The following is a 20,213-nucleotide window of genomic DNA, read 5'->3' as shown; positions in this document are numbered from 1 at the left end:
AGGTGGACAGTATGAAAATAAGGAGTTGACTACATATAGGATAATAGATTATTAAAATTATTGAATGTATCACTATAAAGCCAAGAGCTGTCTCCAGTAACTACAGAAGGAGCGGTTTCCAAACTGATGAAATGGGGGGAAGCTACAGGAACCGAAGAGGTAGTTTCCAATGAAAATGAGCATTGACAGTGGTTTACTGTTGGTTATTTCCTCTTCCCCTCCTCATTAGAACAAACCCACACACAGGCATGCCTCATCACTCTCCAATGCATTGTACCTTGGAGACATTGCAAATCCCGACAAATGGAAGGTTGTCACAGACCTGTGGCCAACAGGTCTATAGACACCATTTGTTCAATAGTCCACATAACCATTGAAAATTTTAACAATGAAATAGTTTTGAAAATTATTTTCATTATCATTTTTTAAGTACATGTGTGTGAGGGTGGGATTGTGAGGGCACATGGGTGCGTGAACACACGAGTGCAGTTGCCTGTGGAGGAATACAATCTTCCTGGGACTGGAGGTACAGGCAGTTGTGAACTGTCCAATATAGATGCTGGGAAATGGCTCAGGTCCTCAGCAAGCTCAGGATTTCTGTTAGTCCCAGAGTCATCTCTTCAGCTGCAAAATGAAGTATTTTTAATTAAACTGTGTATACTGTTTCAATCATAATGCCATTACATGGTCGATAGCAACTCTTATAGGACTGGGAAAAATAATGTGACTTGTTCATGTGTGTGTGTGTGTGTGTCTTGTTCTATTGTACTGTCCTGGAATGGATCTTGTCACATCTCTGAGGTAGGGTTGCACCCAATAATGGCTGATGAATGAGGAAAGACATTCACACTGAATGCATAAATTCCTTTATTGAAAATATTGGAGTAGCACTGCATTACATGTAGTTGATATCCACAATGAAGGGTCATACATTCCTGTTCAGACAATACTGTTTTAAGTAGAGAATACAGCATCTGGATATGCTCTCACAAGTATAGCATCATGGACTAAACTAGGTAAGAGGAATCTATAGGCAAAATGACCATCTTGTTCACTAACAGCGTATGGTTACAAAGGGCATAAATGGTGAACGTAATCACCACAGGACATTCCAGGGATCTTGCCAACCCATTTGTGTATGAACAGACCAAGGTAAATTATGTTTTTAACCAAGACTTCTCAATGGGAGAACCTGGGTGTAAAGTGTCCGGTGTAGAGATTTAAAATTGTATAGCATTCATTTAAACTAGCATGGAATGGCAGTGTGTATCACCATTAAGGGCCCGACAGAGGCCGCTGAACAGTGCTTTCATAGAAGGAATCTAAAATGGAAGAAAGATTTAAAGAAAATATTCTGAACGGAAACATTATGTAAACATGGTTTGTTAATTTTCCTTTCAAAGATCACTGGGGCAATGATGTGTGGTAGAGCACTTGTCGGCTTTGGCTGCTGTTTATTGATTTTTCCCGTTAGTCATCTTTGGCTTGCAAAAGGGGGTGGTCATCAATAATAATAATGATTTTATTTCTTACCACTTGAAATAGAAAGATGCCTTATGATGTGAAAGTGAATGTACGTTTGAAAAATTAGATTCTCTTTTTTTCTGTCAACTGTGATATGAACGCATTGCTTTTTCTCCAGTAAGATTCCAGAAACCAAGAAAACTGGTCCAACTGGACACTTTCATCTGACATTAAAAATGCAGAAATTAAACACTCCCTTTTAAAACAGAGGGTTATTCATTAACGTAAACACCTGGAAGAAAACTGTGCTAAAACAAGAAAAAAAAAAAAAGAAAAAAGAAAGAAAAAACTAAGAAACTAAGCTATAATTTCATAAGAAGCAAAACATTCTCTTTTCAGAAGTAGGATTTGTTGTACGTCCATGTTTTCATTTTGATAAATACCAACTTACAACTGCATGAAATGCCATATTCTGCTTCACGCAACTGCTTAGGGTATCAAATTGTACCTTAAAAACTTAAATGAAAAGCTGTTGTTCTATAATAGATCAAAAAACATTGGTAATGAACTTTTGAAAGTTCACACACACACATGTGCACACATACACATGTACAGATAGATCATATTAAGAAATAAAGATTACACCACCCTAAATGATCAGGGCAAGAAATGAATATAAAACTATACAAATCAAAAGAGACTTGTTCCCCAAACATAGCACAAAACGTATACATTTTTTTATTTCAGGACTTGACACATTAAAAGAAAAAAAAAACATAATTCAGACAATATACTAGAAATAATAAATAAAACGGTTTTTAAAAATCAGATATTCCCTTCAAGTGCTATGTCCTTTCAATTTCTCTAAATCAGATTAAGTTTTCCATGGCAAACAATTAACTATACATTTGGTGAAACTATGCTGATAAATACACAAGGCAGGTATATATTTCCACAGTATATTTTTTTTTCACAGTTACCAAAAATAAAAAATTGCATTCAACTCATACATCCATAAACACTCTGATTTCTTTCTCGTGGTGTGGATTTAAAAGCAGTGGAAGGGCAGTCTTCGTTTTAACAATCTGGACTGCAGAGTTCTGTCTTCAGCGCCTGCCCTCTGCAGATCCCTTTCCGAATCTTTCTGCTCTGGTATAGAGCGCCGAGATGATGGCAGAAAGAAAGCATTGCTGTAGGAGAAGGGCAGCCAGGGCTGGGCTCGGCGTCCAGTTTCAGGGTTAAGCTAACCCAGTCTTCTTAATGTTTTATTTTAAGGCAGCCTGAGTTTCACTCAAATGTCCATACCTCTAGGTCCTGAACTATGAAGTCTTCTTTTTTGGAAAGGATGTCATTGTTAAAAGTGCTGCAAGAGTTGCTACGTCCATGATATAAGTCAGCATCTAGCCAGAGACCAAATCGTCCCCTGGAACAAGGTTAAAGGAGAAAGGTCACTACACTGTCACCCCTTACAGGCATGCCTTCTGTCTTCCTTCTCCAGGCTTTCTCTCCTTTAGAGCAAGACAGACAGAACTTTAAACTGCTCACAAAATAAAAGTAAGCTGTGTAGACAGGTCTCTCCTCAAAGGCAAATGGTAGAAGTCTCTCAGGTATATTGATAAATCATTTATCTTTGACTCTCAGTGTCATATGCTAGTGCATTGCCCCAACTAATCTACTTAAGTAAACTATCTGGGTCCAAACAGATCCCCAAGTAACAAAATAACAAGACTCTTACCCTCCGCCACCAAGTTCTAAAGAACTTATGTCTCCATTGATAAAATACGAGTTTTCTCCACTCCACTTAAAGACCTAGGGGCAGAAACACAACACAGAACACAGACATTTCAATTTGGAGAATTAACAGAGAAGACATCTTGAATAGTCATGTTGTATATAAGGCAAACACGCCTTTGACTAAGGAAGCACTTGACAGAATGGTCACCACGAAATCACCAACAGTTATGAAATAGGAAAGACCATTCCATTATGTGCTGGCTCTGACCTTCAGTTTCTTTCTGTATCCCAGACCAAGAAACTCCTAAGGTTGGGTCTCAAGCAGTCTGCGTGCTACAGTCTTGGAGAATTAAGACGACAACACAGTTGCTATCCCAGGGTGTGAGCACCTCATGCACCCCTGACTGCCAACAACGCAAAACTGAACATTCAGGTACCTTAAAATTAGGACTAAAGGTGTACAGAAAAGTCTCCCCTGTGCCGTAATAGTGGTCACTGAACTTGAATGGATGAGTCGCATATGCCCCAAATATCTGTGAAAAGAAAACAGATGATTCAGATATATTCAAAACTGAACTCCCCATTGAGAGAGACCCTCTGAAATAGTTCTGACACACTACTGTTGGACAGCTTACAACTCCTTCTGCAAAGGTTATTACTAAAATAGAACTGTGAAGTGGGGGAAACACACACACACACACACACACACACACACACACACACACACACACACACACACCCAAAACAAAGCAATTTACAATACCCCCAGCTCTAACTGGAACCCATGTGGCCAGGCTTCCTGGTACCTGGGAAATCCATCAGAGAGAAGTTCAGAGAAGTGATTTGTTGAAGAGGCCAACAATTCAGTGGCTAAGAGGCTGCTGCAGCCGATTATGGAGAACAACAAAAAGATGTGTGTCATACACGGAAATGAGTGCTTGACAGGACACAATCACATCTCTAGAATGACTGAGTTTTGTATTTACTTTTGCTTCTTGGGACAGGGTTGTATGATACAGGATAGGCTACCTTGGAACTCACAGTGTAGCCTAAATTGGCAGCTGGCATTCCACAAAATTTTCTTGCTTTAGCCTCGTGGGGTTATAGGCGTGAGCCATCATGTCTGGCCTTCCTGTGTGTTTTTTAACTGACATCAAGGCTGTTCATTCCTCTCCCCGCTTCAGCTTTTAATAATCAATGAGTAAAATGCTTAAATATGATGGATCAATATACTTAGTTTGAAGTGACTTTTAATAAAAAGGTAACTAACTCTTGATTTTAAATGTCATTTGGGGTGGGGGTTGGGGTGGGAAGTCAGCCAAGACAGGGTTTCTCTGTGTAGTCTTGGCTGTCCTGGACTCACTCTGTAAGACCAGGCTGGCCTTGAACTCACAGAGATCCACCTGCCTCTGCCTCCTGAGGGATGGGATTAAAGGCGTGCGCCACCACTGCCCTACTAAATGTGATGTATTTACACCAGTGGTTCTTCTACTTCTGAAGAGGAGGTAGGAGAGTCAGCCATAGAGTATGGTGAGGCGCTGCCTCAGCTTTCTGTCCCTCTGTCCACATCCTAGTCAGTGTACCCAAGTGAGACAGGAGACGAGGGCATACATCCCATGAAAATGTCACTCAGTGAGTGATTCATGTGTCCTCCACTCCACAGGCTATATGAAAAACATTGCCTTAGTGCAGGTTCTTTGAAAACATCTCACAATTTTTCAAACAGTACTTTAATTGGGTCAAAACCATTGTGTGCTCTCTTATTCATTAGTCATATTTAAAAAAATAACTAAACATTAGAGACTTTTGATTCTAAACAAAGGTTTTTATACTTCCTGCCCCCAAATTTTCTCTACGACTGCTAAGAACAAAGAAAAGTAAAACATTTAAAAAATAAAATACAATCACTTTCTCTTCTCCTAATAAAGGAACTGGAATACAACAGAAAAGCATCTTTCATTTTTTAAAGCATGATCTTAAACTACGTCAGGTAGGTAACAGAATCTTTTAACAGGGGGAAATGATGACACAATAGGAAAAGCCCTCCACACTTTGTAGCCCTCTACAACATTCTAAATAATATTTCTCAGCTAAATTATTTTTTCAGTGATCATGGAAACCTATTTAAGGGCTAAAGATTGAATAATGCCAGGGATATTTATTGGATTTGTTGCTCAGGAACTATATAAACAAAGATGTATGCTCCTTTTCTATTTATTCAATGGGAAAAGTACAGAAAGCGTTTTAGATAATGGTATTTGTATATAATCAAAGTGCAATACATTTAGTAATATCAGAAAAAAATAAAAAGGAACCCATACAACTAAAGAAAACTGGAAATAGTGTAATGAAGGTTGATATAAAATCTGAGAGTGTCTAGTTGCTCTTTCCTCTCAGCTTTTTTATGGGGGGTGCTAAGGACTGAATTGGGGGCTTCACACATGGTAGGAAAGCACGTTTCCAAGGTGAACCCAACTCCTGGCAAGCGTTTATAAGCTAACAGGTAGTCACTGCTGGAAATATCCTTGTCCTTGAACTCCCATAGACTTATCTAAGGCTACCGGCTCTGTGGGGAGGGCATCAGGGCTCCATGCCCTATGGCTGGCCTCTCCTCCTGGAACAAGTCCCTGAGTCCCTGAGTCATGGAACTGGAGCTTCAGCTATACAGCTGCCTGCTTTTCTCAGAAAAACAACCTTGCTTTAGAAACAGAGCTTGCTCTGGCCTTGGCTTGCCTCAGACAATGCTCATCCACAGCAGAAACAAGAACAATGGAATGTCTGGTGTTTGTGACCTGCCATTTCTGAAGTAGAGATTGGGCTGGGTGGAGGAAGAGGGCCGCCTCCCTCTAGGCTTGCTTGACTTTTCATCTGGGAAACACTGAGCTTGAGAGAGCTATAAGAAGTGCTGGGCACCTGCACCTGGGCGGGACAGACGGCTGGCAGCTGAGGGAGGAGGGAACCCCCATCTCCTGGGCCACACAGGCCCAGAGTGAAACTACATGCTTGAGCTGGGGTTTTTGGTGGAGTGAGAAGTGGGTTGTGTCTCAAGTGCCAGAGAATTTCACTGTTATTACTGAGATCTATTAGATTTTCTTGAGTAAATATTTCTTCATTTGCTGCATGCCTTCAGGACAATTTCCAAAGACTGGAAAGGATTGTTGTTTTTATGATTCCCATAATTCATAGTTTTTGTTTTTTTGTTTTTTGTTTCACCCAGGACTGGTTCTACGCAGCTCCTTACTCTCATTCCGCATGTGTGATGCTAGCTTCTGATATGTCTGCCATGTTCCCATAAACAGCAAGGCCCCCTTCTTTCCTTGGGGTGAAGGGGCTAGAATGTGCAAAGCACACGTCCTAGTATCTTCAACAACACACACACCTGCAGGGCCTGTGGCATGTACCGCAGAGGTTCTCAACCTGTGGGTCGTGACTTCTGTGGGGGCGGGGAGGGGAGGGGGTTATCTCATATAAGACATCTTGTATATCTGATATTCCTAACAGTAGTTACATTACAGCTATAAAGTAGTAATGGGGTAATTTTATGGTTAGGGTCATCACAGGGTCATAGCATCAGAAAGGCTGAGAATCACTGCTCAATTGCCTGACAATGGTGATGCGTCAGTGTCAGGCCTGTGTGACATTACTACTGGCAGAAAGCCTGGTTAAACTGTGACTCACTGATACCTTCTCAACGTGGACCTCTTATTCTTCAAGTTTGATATCACTGCTAAACAGAGAGAAAACTAATGTATATTTTGTAACCTACTTATGTGGCTAGTCACAATCTTATCCAAGACAGAAGACCAATTTTTCAAACATCTCATAACTTTCTATGTGACTTTACTTTGTGGTTTTATTTCAGTTTTCATCTTAATTGTACCCATTATTCAGCTTGTATTGTTATTAAGCAAAATGTTATCAATCCTGATACAAGAGTAGTAAAAATAGTAACAGTTTTCCTCCACTTTCTAGAAAAAGAAGAAGAAGAGGAGGAGGAGGGAAGAGGACTGTTTCTTCCACAACCTCACCAGACCACAGCCTTTTTTCTTTACTTTTTTTTTTTTGGACAGGGTCTCACTATATTGCCCTGGTCGTCCTAGAACTCACTTTGTAGACCACGCTGTCCTGGAGCTCATAGAGATTCACCTGTTCTGCCTCCCAAGTACGGGGATTAAATGTAAGCCACATGGTTATATATATTTCTCCTAAAAGTATCTCACTTACCTACTTCATTCAGGGAGTTAAGTTGGCAGAATAGAGAGCTGGGCTTTGCAGTAAGACCCTTCATGAGCAACATAGGGTGAGCCACCCCAATAAGAAAACCTCCCAAGCCCCAAGCCTTCTGAGTGCCAGGATGATGCCATAAGTAGAAAAATCTGCACTGAGAACCTGTTTCATGAGCAAAGTTATGAAACTCTGCAAGTGTGTGTGTGTGTGTGTGCGCGCGCGCACGCGCACGCGCATGCGTGCATGTGTGTGCGCGCGCACTCGCATGCACGCATGTGCATACTATTGTGAAATAATTGTGATCCCATCCAAAACATATCTCCATATATGTGTGTGAGTATGTGTGTATGTATGTATGTATGTATCTAGATTTGACTCACTCAAATCTAGATTTCAAAACACTGTTATTTCGAGAAGCTTGGATGAGAACTATCCAGCCTGAGATGTCCTGTACATAACAGGTGTTGATTCGACATCATATGACTGAACTAATAATTAATGACTTTGAAATGTAACAGCCTGACTGAACAGTAAATGAGAGCAGTCTACACATATTCCATGCACAAAGTGAGCTTTTTGGGGGGAGGAGGTAACAGTGTAGAGCAGATGGGGCCCTACAAAACTCCAGCACCTGATAGAAAGGGCAGCCACCATGCAGAGAGTACTATCAAGAAAGGATTTCCTGTAACTGCTGAACCACTGCACCCCAGGCCCAGCACACAGACACTGGCTAGCCTGCACCCAGCAGGCATCATCAACCGGCACTCCTTAAGACCCTTAGGGAAATCACTGGTATGTCACTGGGATTGGATTGTCTTGGCAACCGTACACTTGACTGTCCCTACTTCCACCTTTAAATTGCTGTGGGGTATTGCTTCCTACTCCGTCCGTGGTCAGACCGGGGAGTAGACTCCTTAGGATGTAATCGATCGAATTTCTTTGCAATGAGATTTCAAAATAAGAAAAAACAAACAAACAAATAACAAAACCAAGAAGAGATGCACCTAAAGCAAGAATGGCAAAACTCATTTAGCCTGAGCATGGGAGTGCTCTTACTAGTCTCAGTAACGATGGGTCTTCTTAACCTTCACCACTGAAACACATTTTCAGTTAGCAGAGTTTGTTTGGCACGCATGTGGCCCAGGGCTTGGTCCGTAGCTCCATATAACCAGTTGTGGTGGCATAGACTAACAATCCTAGCACTCAGGAGGTGGAGATGTAGAAGGATGAGGAGCTCAAAGGCACCTTAGGGCATACAGCCTGAGTTCTGTGAGACCTTGTAGCTCCAAAAGCAGAGTGCGCATGCTCTGTAAGAAGGGCCGGCCTTACCTGGTTATCCATGTCTTTGATGACCAGCAGAACAGGACTATCTAGGGATGCTGACTTCCTATAGAGCGTTTTCAAGCTGGTGCCGTGCTCTATTGTGCTGTAGGCCAGTCTCCACGGGTAGCCTTGCACCCTGGCTGGAAGGCGTCGGGCCAGCTGCCAATCCAAGGAAGGAAATACAAAGAGCCATCTCAACCTCTCATTAGTCATGAGCCAGTGTGATCACTAAGTGCATGTGCCTCAAACTAAAGAATCACGTACTTACATCTTGATCTGTTTTCCCTGGGCAATTATTTGCTACCACTGGCCACGGAGGAGAAGGGAAATCTGAACAGTGTTGGCCAGGCTACTGCCCAGGAGACAATTCACTCACTTAGAGCCTGATGTCATCCTGCAGTCCTGTGCTTCTCACTGATAAGACACACATGCTGGGAAATGTGTCCTAAGGCACATTTTTGGTAATGTGAATGCCCCAGAAATTTACTTAAATAAACCAACACAGCAACAATGTCACTGGAGGGCGATGTGGTGCATCACAGAGCAAAGTATGTGAATGTATGTACATCTGAAGACTGACTCCCACAGACCAAGCAAAACAAACGAGTAGTAACATATTCTTTCCTTTATAATCCAATCTGGCTTTTATCATTTAATATTTTTCCAGTTGTTCTAAATTTTCATAGGTTTAAGGCTGCTACCGACTACAGTGTCCTGTAGATCAAGGAAACACCCTTGTTTTCCATGAGAGCTCAGAGGGACTTTGTCCACCTTGTTCCCCGCCTCTTTCATCTATATTTAGCCTAAGCCTAGCTGCCATAAGTACTAATAAAAACCGTCTCGCCAAGAACCATTATTGAGGCAGTTATGAAATGCCGTGTATTCAGTGTTGCGGGTCAGCATCAAGGGCAGCAGGAAGACTACTCTACAGCTGCCTGTCCAAAACTCTAGACTTTCCCAGTGTGATTCTTTAAGGTTTTAGGAATTCTGGTTCCTAATATAACTGGTGGGAAAAATATAAGAGATTCCACATTGAGCTTACTAGCACATAAATACTTCACAAAATTCAAGTAGCGGACTTTTCTGAAAACACAAAGTAGACACAGATTAATTACATATTTTATAATGTATATTATTGATAATATATACGTAATATAGTGATCCTTTTTAGGTGCATTAGGACTATGGGAGATTGGTTCCATCTTTTTATGTTAAGAAATGGCCTTGTCTTAGGCACGGGAAGAAGGGCAGTAAGATCTTGTCCGCTTGTCCACATTCCCAGGAAGAACACAGAGAAGGCCGCTATAGCCTTTTAGAATCGGGAAGGACGCTGGCCAGCCGTGGATATGGTCTGCACCTCTGCTTCCTCCCCTTGAGATGCTTCAACTCAGACCACGGGCAAGCAACACTTAAGTCCCAGAAGACGCCACTGCTCAGCCTGTGGCGAACCCACCTGCTCGATGTGCATGTTCTCCAGGAGTGCACTGTGGGGGTGCAAGACGGGCAGTCCTTCCTCCTCTTCCTCCTCCTCCTCCTCGTAGTAGCTGCAAGTGCTCTTCCTGCGCTTTGCCTCCTCAACAGTGATGATCTGAAGTGAGGACAAGAACAGCCCAACATGAACGAGATGAGACGCACTTCTCCCCAAACTGTCCCGGGGCACGCTGCTGACGGAAAAGGTGGATAAACAGAACAGGAACATGGGGGGAAAGACTAATTTTCAAACCCAGAACAAATGCAGAATGTAAGCCGCGACAGCTGAGCATTTAGTATGCATGATTTAACGTCACAAGCTTTCCAGTCTTGCTCTTGCTGTTAATGGCTCCGAACCCTGCATCTCCATACACACAGTTCAAATCCTGTCAAAAGCTTCAGCCAGGTGCCTTTAGCCTGCACTGAAATTTAAATCTTAAAGGAAATAAGGGATCCTCCAGAAAGTCTGTAAATAGTGAGTTTGGGGAGATAAGGACAGATTTTAACCAAGCTTCCTCATTGTATCCATAGCAACCAAGCCTAGTAGAAATAACGGATGATAAAAGCTATGGCAGCTTTACTCTAAGTCACAACCAGGTTACAACTCCTTCTAAACATTTTACAATAATCAAAACATTCCCTTCTAAACCGAAAGGCATGTTATTACATACATCTCTTATTTAAATACAGTTGGGTTTATAAACAACAAAAGGTCCTTGCCTTAAAAACAACATTTTGTCCCTCTCAACTTCCCAGTAAATCACCAAGGGAAACAAGTAAGAGGTGGCTTGTTCTCTAAAATGCCCAGATACAGTAGTAGTGACAGCTGTGTCACAGAGCAAAAGCATCTAATTTACATCTAGGGAGAGTGGTCAGGCAGCGCATTGTTTGGCTTCGAAAATGCACAGTGATATGTACAAATTACTCATCTTTTGAGATGGATTTTGGGTAAGGAAATACATTTATGAATTTTCCTACCTTCTGCCGGAGAAGTTACAGAAACACTTTAAAAAGAATCATGGATCTAACATTTTAAAACGTATTAAACAAAGCTCATCATTTTGTTCCTACTTTCAAATGCTCAAATGTATGAAGAGTACAAAATGAGGCTGCAGAATGCAGAAAGTCAAGTGCAGACTTCAGATTTCAGAAAGAGAAGCCTCCACAGCGAAGAAAAGGATGTGCTCTGGGGGAACTGGCAGCGCAATACTTTCCAACTGCAAGTATTTCAAAACACATGGCAGTGACAGGACCCCCAGCTGCCCGGCACAGGACACACTCCCACCTACCTTCACGAAAGGTTCTTGGTCAGGCCTGGCATAATAGAAAATCTGAATGTCCAGGGGCAGCCTTCTGCCTCGCATGGTGCTGGGAGAGAAGACTGTGGCCCCAGAGAGGAACAGCTCTCTCGCTCTCGCTTGCGCTCTCTCCTCTCTCTCTCTCTCTCTCTCTCTCTCTCTCTCTGGCTGCCTGCACACCAGCCACTGGCTGCCAGGCTGAACTACACTACTTTTTCAGTATCTAGCTTCCTGAATGATTTGAGTTTCTGTTTCCCTCAGGAGGGGGTTCAACGGTTCTACAGGAACACACCCAAATTAGGATTTAGAGCAGGCACACTTCCTGTCAGGCAGAGCGGGAGTCTGTAAACCGACACTTTCACCTTTGAAACCCGCAGGACAATAAAACCCCATTGTCTCAGCGTTGGATTTTTCTTTCCGTCTTTCCTCTCAAACTCTTCATCCTTATGCCCTCCGGGTAGGTAACTAAGCTATGCTCACCTTGTCTCTTCAGGGTCGTCCCCCCCCCCGAACCCCCCACCCCCTTCCTTAAGGCTAAATTTAAAACGTGGTATCAGTTCCCAGCATCAGTTTGAATCTTAGAAACAAAAGGAGCCTTTAACAGGGGTAGTAGGCAGGCTCACTACAGGGACAACAGTTTCCACTTTACTTTTGAGTGTGTTACATGGGTGACCTGGGAGTGTGGGAGCATGTCCGATTTACAGGAGACTGTGACAGATACCCTGTTACACGCAGTTTGACAAAGCAGGTATCAATGTACAGTTTATCTTTTCACATTGTAGAATGCCTCTTCGTGACAAATAAACTTACCAGGTCCCCCTCTGCTCCTCAGATTGGGTGACAGAGGTTTGGAAAGAAATACAGATCTGAAACAGATCGCTTTTCACCTGTCTTTCTGTTACTCTTCCACACTGCTGGGACTTTCAGTCCCTGGAGCTACTGAGGGTTCAGGGTCCTGGGGTAGGTTTATAAATTGCATTCTGGCAGACAAGAGGACACTACATGTCAGGCAGGACTGACCCTCCATGCAGACACCTAACAACCCGGGACAAAATCAGTTGGATTCTGTTCCCAGGAGAAGCACCTTTCTCAGTGCTGGGTATTCCGTGATAGAGCACATTAATTAAGTGGTTCTTGGATTCTGGAGAGTGCCAACACTTATCGAGCATTTCTTGGATTCTGGATTCTGGGGAGTGCCAGATGTGTTGCCAGGCACAGGGACACAAAGCAGCCCACAGTTTCCTATGGGTGAGTGACAGAAGACAAAAATTATAAACAAATGCCATCACATGTGACAAAGAAGCTGAAAGCTCTCAAGGCTCAAAGGAGGTTGGGGACACCCTAGTGTGCCCTCAGAAGGCTTATTCACAAGGGAGAGGGTGGTTCTATTTGTGAGCAGGGTGGGGTGTGAGGAACTAGGCCAGGTGCGGGGTACAGTAAGAGAGCAGAGAGGAGCTGAAGGTTGGTGATGGGTGAAGAGCAAGGAAAAACAGAAGAAGAGATGAACGAGGTGGGTAAGATGTGGAAAAGTGGAGAACCTTAAGGTCTTGAAGGAGCCTTGTCTCATAGGAGAGAGTAGTTCTAAAACCTGGCTGCTTTTTTCAGATTCATCTGGGAGCTTTGGAAAAAAATATATAGATTTTTCTATAGTCTATATTTTTCCTATAGACTTACTAAAGCAAAATATCCAGAGGTGAGGGTCTGGGATTCAACTTTTTAAATTATAGAGTGAGCCTAAACCTATTCAAACAAACAAACAAACAAACAAACAAACAATAGCAATCATTCAAAACTGAGGTTCTCAAACGCTTGAACTAATCCTAACATTATGTCAGGTGGGAAAAGCCATCATAGAACATAATCTTTGTGTAGAGTGAAAAGGAAGCTCCACCCCCCTCAACAGACACCATGGCCCCAAACAAAATAGAAAATAAAGCCCAAGGAAATGTATGAAAGTGACAAGCATCATATATGTATATGTGTGTGTATATATATATATGTATACACACATATATACAAATATGCATAATATGTATATGCATATGTATAATAACTTTCTTTTTTTATATTAAATTTCTGCACTCCACTTTCTAAGCTTTTTATAACTGGCATGCGTGGCTTTTATAAAATGGAGATAAGGTGCATTTGAATCTTGAATCCAGGAGGATAGATTGGTAGGTGGGTTGTGGCTGGAGTCCACTGAGGTGAGAAATCCTGGCTGCCTAAGGAAGGTCTGGTGAGAGAGAGGCCCTGCAGCATTTAAGACCAGAGTTCACGGGATACTGATGGGAAGAGATAAGCTGCCTAGTCAAGAAGTTGAAAGGGAAAAAAATCTAGTATTAAACCTAGGTTTGTGGCTCGGACATCGCTGATAGAAATACGTGAGCAGAAACAAAAATGTTGGAGAATAAGGAGCTATTCTAGGTACCCTGAAGATTACAACCCGTTAACTCCTGTGCGAGCCAACAATTCTCATTTGCACCCTAAAGCTGAGGGGCAGGGCTGGTCTCACAATGCTTCTAAGCACTACTTGTTTGGAATGAGGGACATGGAGCATTCTTCACCTCAGTGCTTTGGGACTCTGTCTCCCATATGGACAGAATGACACAACGGAGCCCACCCACTCTATTGCCTCACTCCAGCTGCCCTTTCTTTCCCCAGCACATAAGCTCTGGTATGTGCACGGAGGGCTTGGAGAAGGTTAAATTGTTGTTTCTACCTCCGTCTTTCATCGCTTCCTTCAACAAAGGTCCCCAAACAACTTTCCAGAAGAGTTTTCACTCCCTTTCACCTTCCTCGGTGGCTTTGGAGCTAACTGCCCAACTGTCCTGTCCTCTGATCTTTCAGTCGACTGAGCTCACTCTGCATGCCCTCTTGTCCCCTTGTCATTTGGTCTGCGTGTGGGTGGCCTCTTCTCTGCTACCCACCAAGAGTAGATAAGATCCAAGTCCAAGATGAATGGGAAGAAGGAGGAGAGGCCTTTGTCAAGATGGTGCCTTTGGCTCAGGATACTCAGGTCTAGTTAGGAAAGGGTTAAGTGCCCATCGTGGTTCTAAACTTTCTTTCTGGAGGTCTGTGTTGGGTGAAAGACCACAGCCTCAGTGAGAAATTATCTGTTCCTGTTAATATTTAGCAGAAGAGAGGCCAGGATGGGATATTCTTATATGTCTTAGCCAAAACGCTAGTGTTAGGCCATCACATCTGCTGGGCCATGCAGGCATGTGAGCTCTACCATAGTATCTTGTCATCAAGAGCCACAAGGATAGTTAGGTAAGAATAGGTGGTAACTAAAGGGTCTATGAAGGCTTTAGTGCCAGTTATACTGCAGGGAACAGGGTTCAAAAGGCAACTGAGCAGCTGGAGACAATGACTGTGATACAGTTTTTATTCAAGAGTTAGGTGGCAGCAGAAAGCAGGGTGGTGGGAAAAGTGAAGATGAAGCTAAGGGGCTGGGGCCAGCACAGTGAGAAAAGTGCTTGCCTTGCAGGCTTAGGATCTGGGACCCGTGCCCAAAAGCCACGGGAATACAAAAGGCTAGGGATGGTGATGCCTGAGAGGTGCTGACAGGAGGAACTGCAGGATAAGCCAACCAGATAAGCCAGCCAACCTAGCTTATTTGGCTACTTTCAGACCAATTAGAGATTCCAAAAAGGTTAAAAAAAAAAAAAAAAAAAAAAAAAGATGGGTGGTGCCTCTACACTAAAGCCCAAAGTTCTCTCCTCACCTCTCCCTCCCTCCCTCTCTTCCTCTCTCTCTCCTCTCCTCCTCCTCTCTCTCTCTCTCTCCCTCCCTCTCTTCCTCTCTCTCTCTCTCTCTCTCTCTCTCTCTCTCTCTCTTTCTTTCTCTCTCTGTTCCCGCCCCCCTTACACACACACAGGAGAAGAATAAAGGAGATGAAGTGTTTCTTCCTTTTTTCCCATAAAGAAAAAAACAAACCAAAATGTCATCTTGTGGTGAAAGATAAGGAACTGAGCAGGAAGGAGAATGCCTTTAAAGATACACAAGATAGCTACAGCTGATAAAACAGAAGTCAGCCTTAGAGAGGAAAAGAGCCTCTTCTCCCTGAGCCAGAAACTAAGAATGCCAAAATGGGTCATTTAAAACGCAGGAAAGGGAGGGTTAGAACATAAATTTGTTCAATTCCTCCTCTGTCAAGTGAAAGGGAGGTGCATCCAGGATGCACGGAAGCTGTAGTGGGCTAGGGAGCTTAAGAAGAACGGTGAGAGGTTAGACAAGGGACCGGTGTCTAGTTAGGAGCGAGGACCCAATGGACTCAGAAACCATCCATCTATCTCTGTACCATTCTGCTTGCTTTGTGGCTTTTGCTTTATTTCTGTTCTTTGAGATGAGGCCTAGTCTATGCTACGTAGGTTGATCTCAACCTCCTGGACTCACGTGATCCTTCAGTCTTGCCTATGGAGTAGCAGGGCAACAGGTATGTGCCACCATGCCTGGCTTGGCCTGTAAGGTTTTCTGTGGCAAGGCTTGACTACACAGGATCAGAGCAAGTGGGAGGGTATACCAGGCAGGAATACAGCAGCCTAGATGGGGACGATGGATGGAAGAACACCTGAGCAACACCTGAGCCACTCCTGCGCCACTGGTAGTGCAGTTATCCTTGAATTCATTCACCACCTAAGACAGGAGGACACAAATACTTCGAGGGCTCCAAGATGGGTACCGAGTAGGATGGACTCACAGGGCCAGACTCAAGAGAGATTCATGAAGATTATAAAAAAGGCGTACGGGTAGGAAGGCGTGACAGACATATAGTCCTGTTTGTGCCCCTGTCTACCATCTTGGCTGTGTAAGCTTATTACACACAGAATGCGTCTTACCCATCTTTATACTACCAGAGTCCCACCCCAAAGAGGTCCTTGATACATGACAGTCTAAATGGATAAAGAGAACTGCAGTTGGCAAGCTGTAACTAACTCCCAGTCAAACCAAGCTCTCCATCCATTTTTGTATGGCCCAGGAGACAAAGTTTCAAAATGTATTTTAAGTGGTTAGGAAGAAGAAAAGAAGAAGAAGAAGAAGAAGAAGAAGAAGAAGAAGAAGAAGAAGAAGAAGAAGAAGAAGAAGAAGAAGAAGAGAAGAAGACGAAGAAGAAAAGAAGAAGAAAGAAGAAGAAGAAGAAGAAGAAGAAGAAGAAGAAGAAGAAGAAGAAGAAGAAGAAGAAGAAGAAGAAGAAGAAGGAGAAGAAGGAGTATCAGTTACTAACAGTTTTTCCTCTGCTGTGGCATTTTGGGGTCCCCCAAAGCCTGTGCTCTTATCGGGGTATTTACCTCCCAGCTCTTGGTGGTCGGCTCACTGAAGAAGTTGTCGATCATGTTCAGTTCTTCCCTTTCCACCACCACAAAGCCTTGGTCCTTGGCGTCTTTCCCATAGACATCAGGAGACCATTGAACAAAGAAGGTGTACAAGTGACCCACCCTGGAAAACATGTTCGTGATTCATGTTAACACGGAGGAGTCCACGTTCCTGGCAGGCATCAGCAGTGCCCTAAGTACCTGTGGCAACCTTTTTTCCTGCCTGGCACATTGTTGTCCTGAGTCGGAAATCCCCCACTGTCAAAGTTACCTTTGTGACCCACTTCCAAACTTAGAAAATAGGAACCCACAAACAACACGAAAGCCCACAGGCACCAGCCCATCATTGAAACTGCCTCAATCTGAAAGGAAGATCAAGAGATGGGACAGAAAATGGAAAACCCCAGTGAAATGTTACACCAAAATGTTTCTTCTTCACTGACTTTCACTTATTGGATACACAGGAACTGACAGAAAAAAAAAATTGTTGACTTGAAGCTTTAGCTGGGAGCAAAGACAAGCTGTAGTCCAAAGAACCTTTCTATAGAGCAAGATACGTAACAGTTTTACTAAAACCCCTGTCAACTGGAACAATAAATAGTTATCGGGAACAACATTATTTTCTCATTGGGAAGAGACTTATTGTTTACCTCTCAGGTATGGTCTTTGCTTCCACTTACTCTGATTTCTTATACACATTTAGGACACAAATTTCTGAAGCATCTCTCTGGCTATGATCACGAAAGAAATGGCTAGTGCTCAGGAGAGGATAGGGGCTCTCAGTTTCACAGCCTGTGGCATCCACCCTGCATGGACCAGTCCTAAACACTAAGGTTTTGTTTGTTTGTTTGACTGTATCAAATACTTTCACAAAACTGATCGGAGTAAAACAAATACAGTCTCCAGCCCAGTTCTAATCAAACCTGCCTATCAGCTCTTGCACACATGTTCATGCAGATAAAACAAACTCTTCTTTGTAATGGTGGCCAAGACATAACTGCATTGTATGTAACATTACATAACAACACATTTACCGCATTACTAATCTTTGTACCCATCTTTAATGACTACACTGAACTAAAAAAATGAATGAGCCATACCCAGCTTGCATTTTGACATTGCCAGGATGTGCGCATAGATTTCTTTCATTATATAACTAATGTTGTGAGGAAAACTGCACCGTGTGTACCTTGTGCCATATTCTAAATTATTTTCTCAAGATTAGTTCCCAGAAAGGGATTACTAAGTCCAAGGGTGTGCTTTTACAGCCCAGGATGGTCCTGCTAAACTGATTTGGAAAAGTTGATGCTGGTATATTTTGGTTTCTAAGTTTCCCAACAACTTGGTTTATCCTTTTTAAAAACGAGTTTATACGGGCTAGATAGATGGCTCAAGGGGTAAAGGAGCCTACCACCAAAACTGAGTCCAGTGCCCAGGACCCACATGAGAAAAGGAGGGACCTGCCACCTGTCCACAGCCAGACCCAGCCTCTGACCTCTACCTGTCCCCAAAGCCCCCTCCCAATATACCACACTGATAAATAACTTTTACAATTGTAAATGAGTTTGCAATATTTAAACTTTATCCTCAGTGTGCTTTTCTTTGAGGTTGAACAGGTTTCAGTATGTTCTTTCTTGTTGGAGCCATTGTTTTATGAGTTGGTTACATATGATGTGATTTTTTTTCTTTTCAACTTGTAAGAGGCTTTATGTAATGTAAATACCAGCCACCATCAACACATACATATACAAATATATTTAAATTTATTTATTTTTATATTATGTGTATGGGTACTGTGTGTGTGTGTGTGTGTGTGTGTGTGTGTGTGTGTGTGTGTGTGTCTATGTGTGTAGTGCCCATGGAAGCCAGAAAAGAGTGTCATATCCTCTGATATTGATATCATTATTATAGACAGTTGTTAGTAATCATGTGGTGGGAACTGAGTGCTGGGAACTGAGCTTGGGTCCTCTTCAAGAGCAACCAAGTACTCTCTCTCTCTCTCTCTTTTTAAAAAAGATTTATTTATTATGTATACAGTGTTCTCTCTGCATGTACACCTGCACATCAGAAAAGGGCACCAGATCTCATTACAGATGGTTGTGAACCATCATGTGGTTGCTGGGAATTGAACTCAGGATCTTTGGAAGAGCAGCCAGTGCTCTTAACCTCAGCCTGTAACCAAATACTCTTACTGATGCTGAGCCATCTCTCTAGCCCCAGGTTTTATATATTTTAAAAACCCATTCCTTTTAGATTTCTCCTTCAAAGCATAGAAAGTTGTCATTTAAGACAAAGTTATAACGTACATCTGTGCATAAGTACTTACTGGTCAATGCAAATATTACCATTAAAATAAATATGGATATTGATATATACTCTTGTTCAAGGATATAATGGTTATACTATCATTTGGCTTGGTCATAACATCCAGGTTTGGGTCAAACACAATCCTCCATTTGCTACGGAAGGTAATTTTTCAAAGATATGGTTAGTGTTTAAATCACTAGATTTTAGCAAAGACAATTACTTTCCTGAATGTGGATGGAATTCTAGCATTCAACTGCCTTAGACATGTTTGTACATCAACTCCTCCCTGGGTATCAAGTTTCCTGGTCTGAAAACTTCCTAAAAGTTTGTCTTGCCAGTCCAAGTAAAACCTTAGCCAATTCATTAAAAAAAAAAAAAAAAAAAATGCATACTTGACATCTGTTTTGTTTCTTTTTGAGAAATTGAATCGATGGGACAAAGATATTGCCTATCATGCATCGTTTTTTGTAATTTTGGATGAATTTATTAGTATTCAAATATAAAAAAATATATATGTAAAGCTTGATATGGTGACAACTGCCTTTAAACCCAGCACTTGTGAGGAGGAGGCAGGTGGATCTCTGTGAGTTTTAGGCCAGCCTGCTCTACAAAGCAAGTTCCAGGCCAGCTAGAATTACATGGTAAGGCCTGGTTTAAAAACAAAAACAGAAACCAACTAACAAACAAAAAAGAACCATTTAAAATAATAGATAATAAGAAAGTTTCCTATCCAAAAAAAAAAAAAAAAAAAAAAAAAAAAAAAAAAAAAGAAAGAAAGAAAAGAAGAAAGAAAGAAAGAAAAGAAGTTTCCTATAATTTGTTTTATTAATCTTAGCCATTCTGACAGGTGTAAGAAGAAATCTCAAAGTACTTTTGATGTGCATTTCCCTGAAGACTAAAGATGTTAAAGGTTTTTGTTTGTTTGTTTGTTTGTTTTCTTTTGTTTTAAGTGTTTCTCAGTCAGTTGGATTTCCTCTTTTCAGAATTGTTTAGCTCTCTACCCCATTTTGTGATACCTTGCATTTCGTGTTCTTTATATATTTTGGATATTAGCCCTCTATCTAGTGTGGAATTACCT

At 42.2% G+C, this 20,213-nt stretch overlaps 1 protein-coding gene across 5 annotated transcripts in view; it reads right to left on the bottom strand.

The window, feature by feature from the left end:
- Positions 1-2,067: 2,067 nt before the first annotated feature.
- Positions 2,068-20,213, bottom strand: part of Ncoa7 (nuclear receptor coactivator 7) — a 127,265-nt gene continuing 109,119 nt past the window's right edge. For 3 of the 5 annotated variants that reach the window (XM_051164604.1, XM_051164605.1, XM_051164603.1), the window contains exons 11-12: positions 16,805-16,952; positions 10,105-10,336 (exon numbers count right to left, since the gene is read on the bottom strand). In XM_051164604.1, the coding sequence (XP_051020561.1) occupies positions 10,136-10,336; positions 16,805-16,952 (349 nt within the window). In that variant the 3' untranslated portion in view covers positions 10,105-10,135. Of the gene's footprint in view, positions 2,888-3,199; positions 3,274-3,635; positions 3,732-8,754; positions 8,908-10,104; positions 10,337-11,507; positions 11,643-16,804; positions 16,953-20,213 lie in introns of those variants that run through there. The other 2 variants (XM_051164606.1, XM_051164607.1) reach the window with 2 other exon arrangements.

Source organism: Acomys russatus, chromosome 21, assembly GCF_903995435.1.
Source record: "Acomys russatus chromosome 21, mAcoRus1.1, whole genome shotgun sequence".
Classification (NCBI taxonomy): domain Eukaryota; kingdom Metazoa; phylum Chordata; class Mammalia; order Rodentia; family Muridae; genus Acomys; species Acomys russatus.
This window is presented reverse-complemented; position numbering and strand designations above follow the sequence as displayed.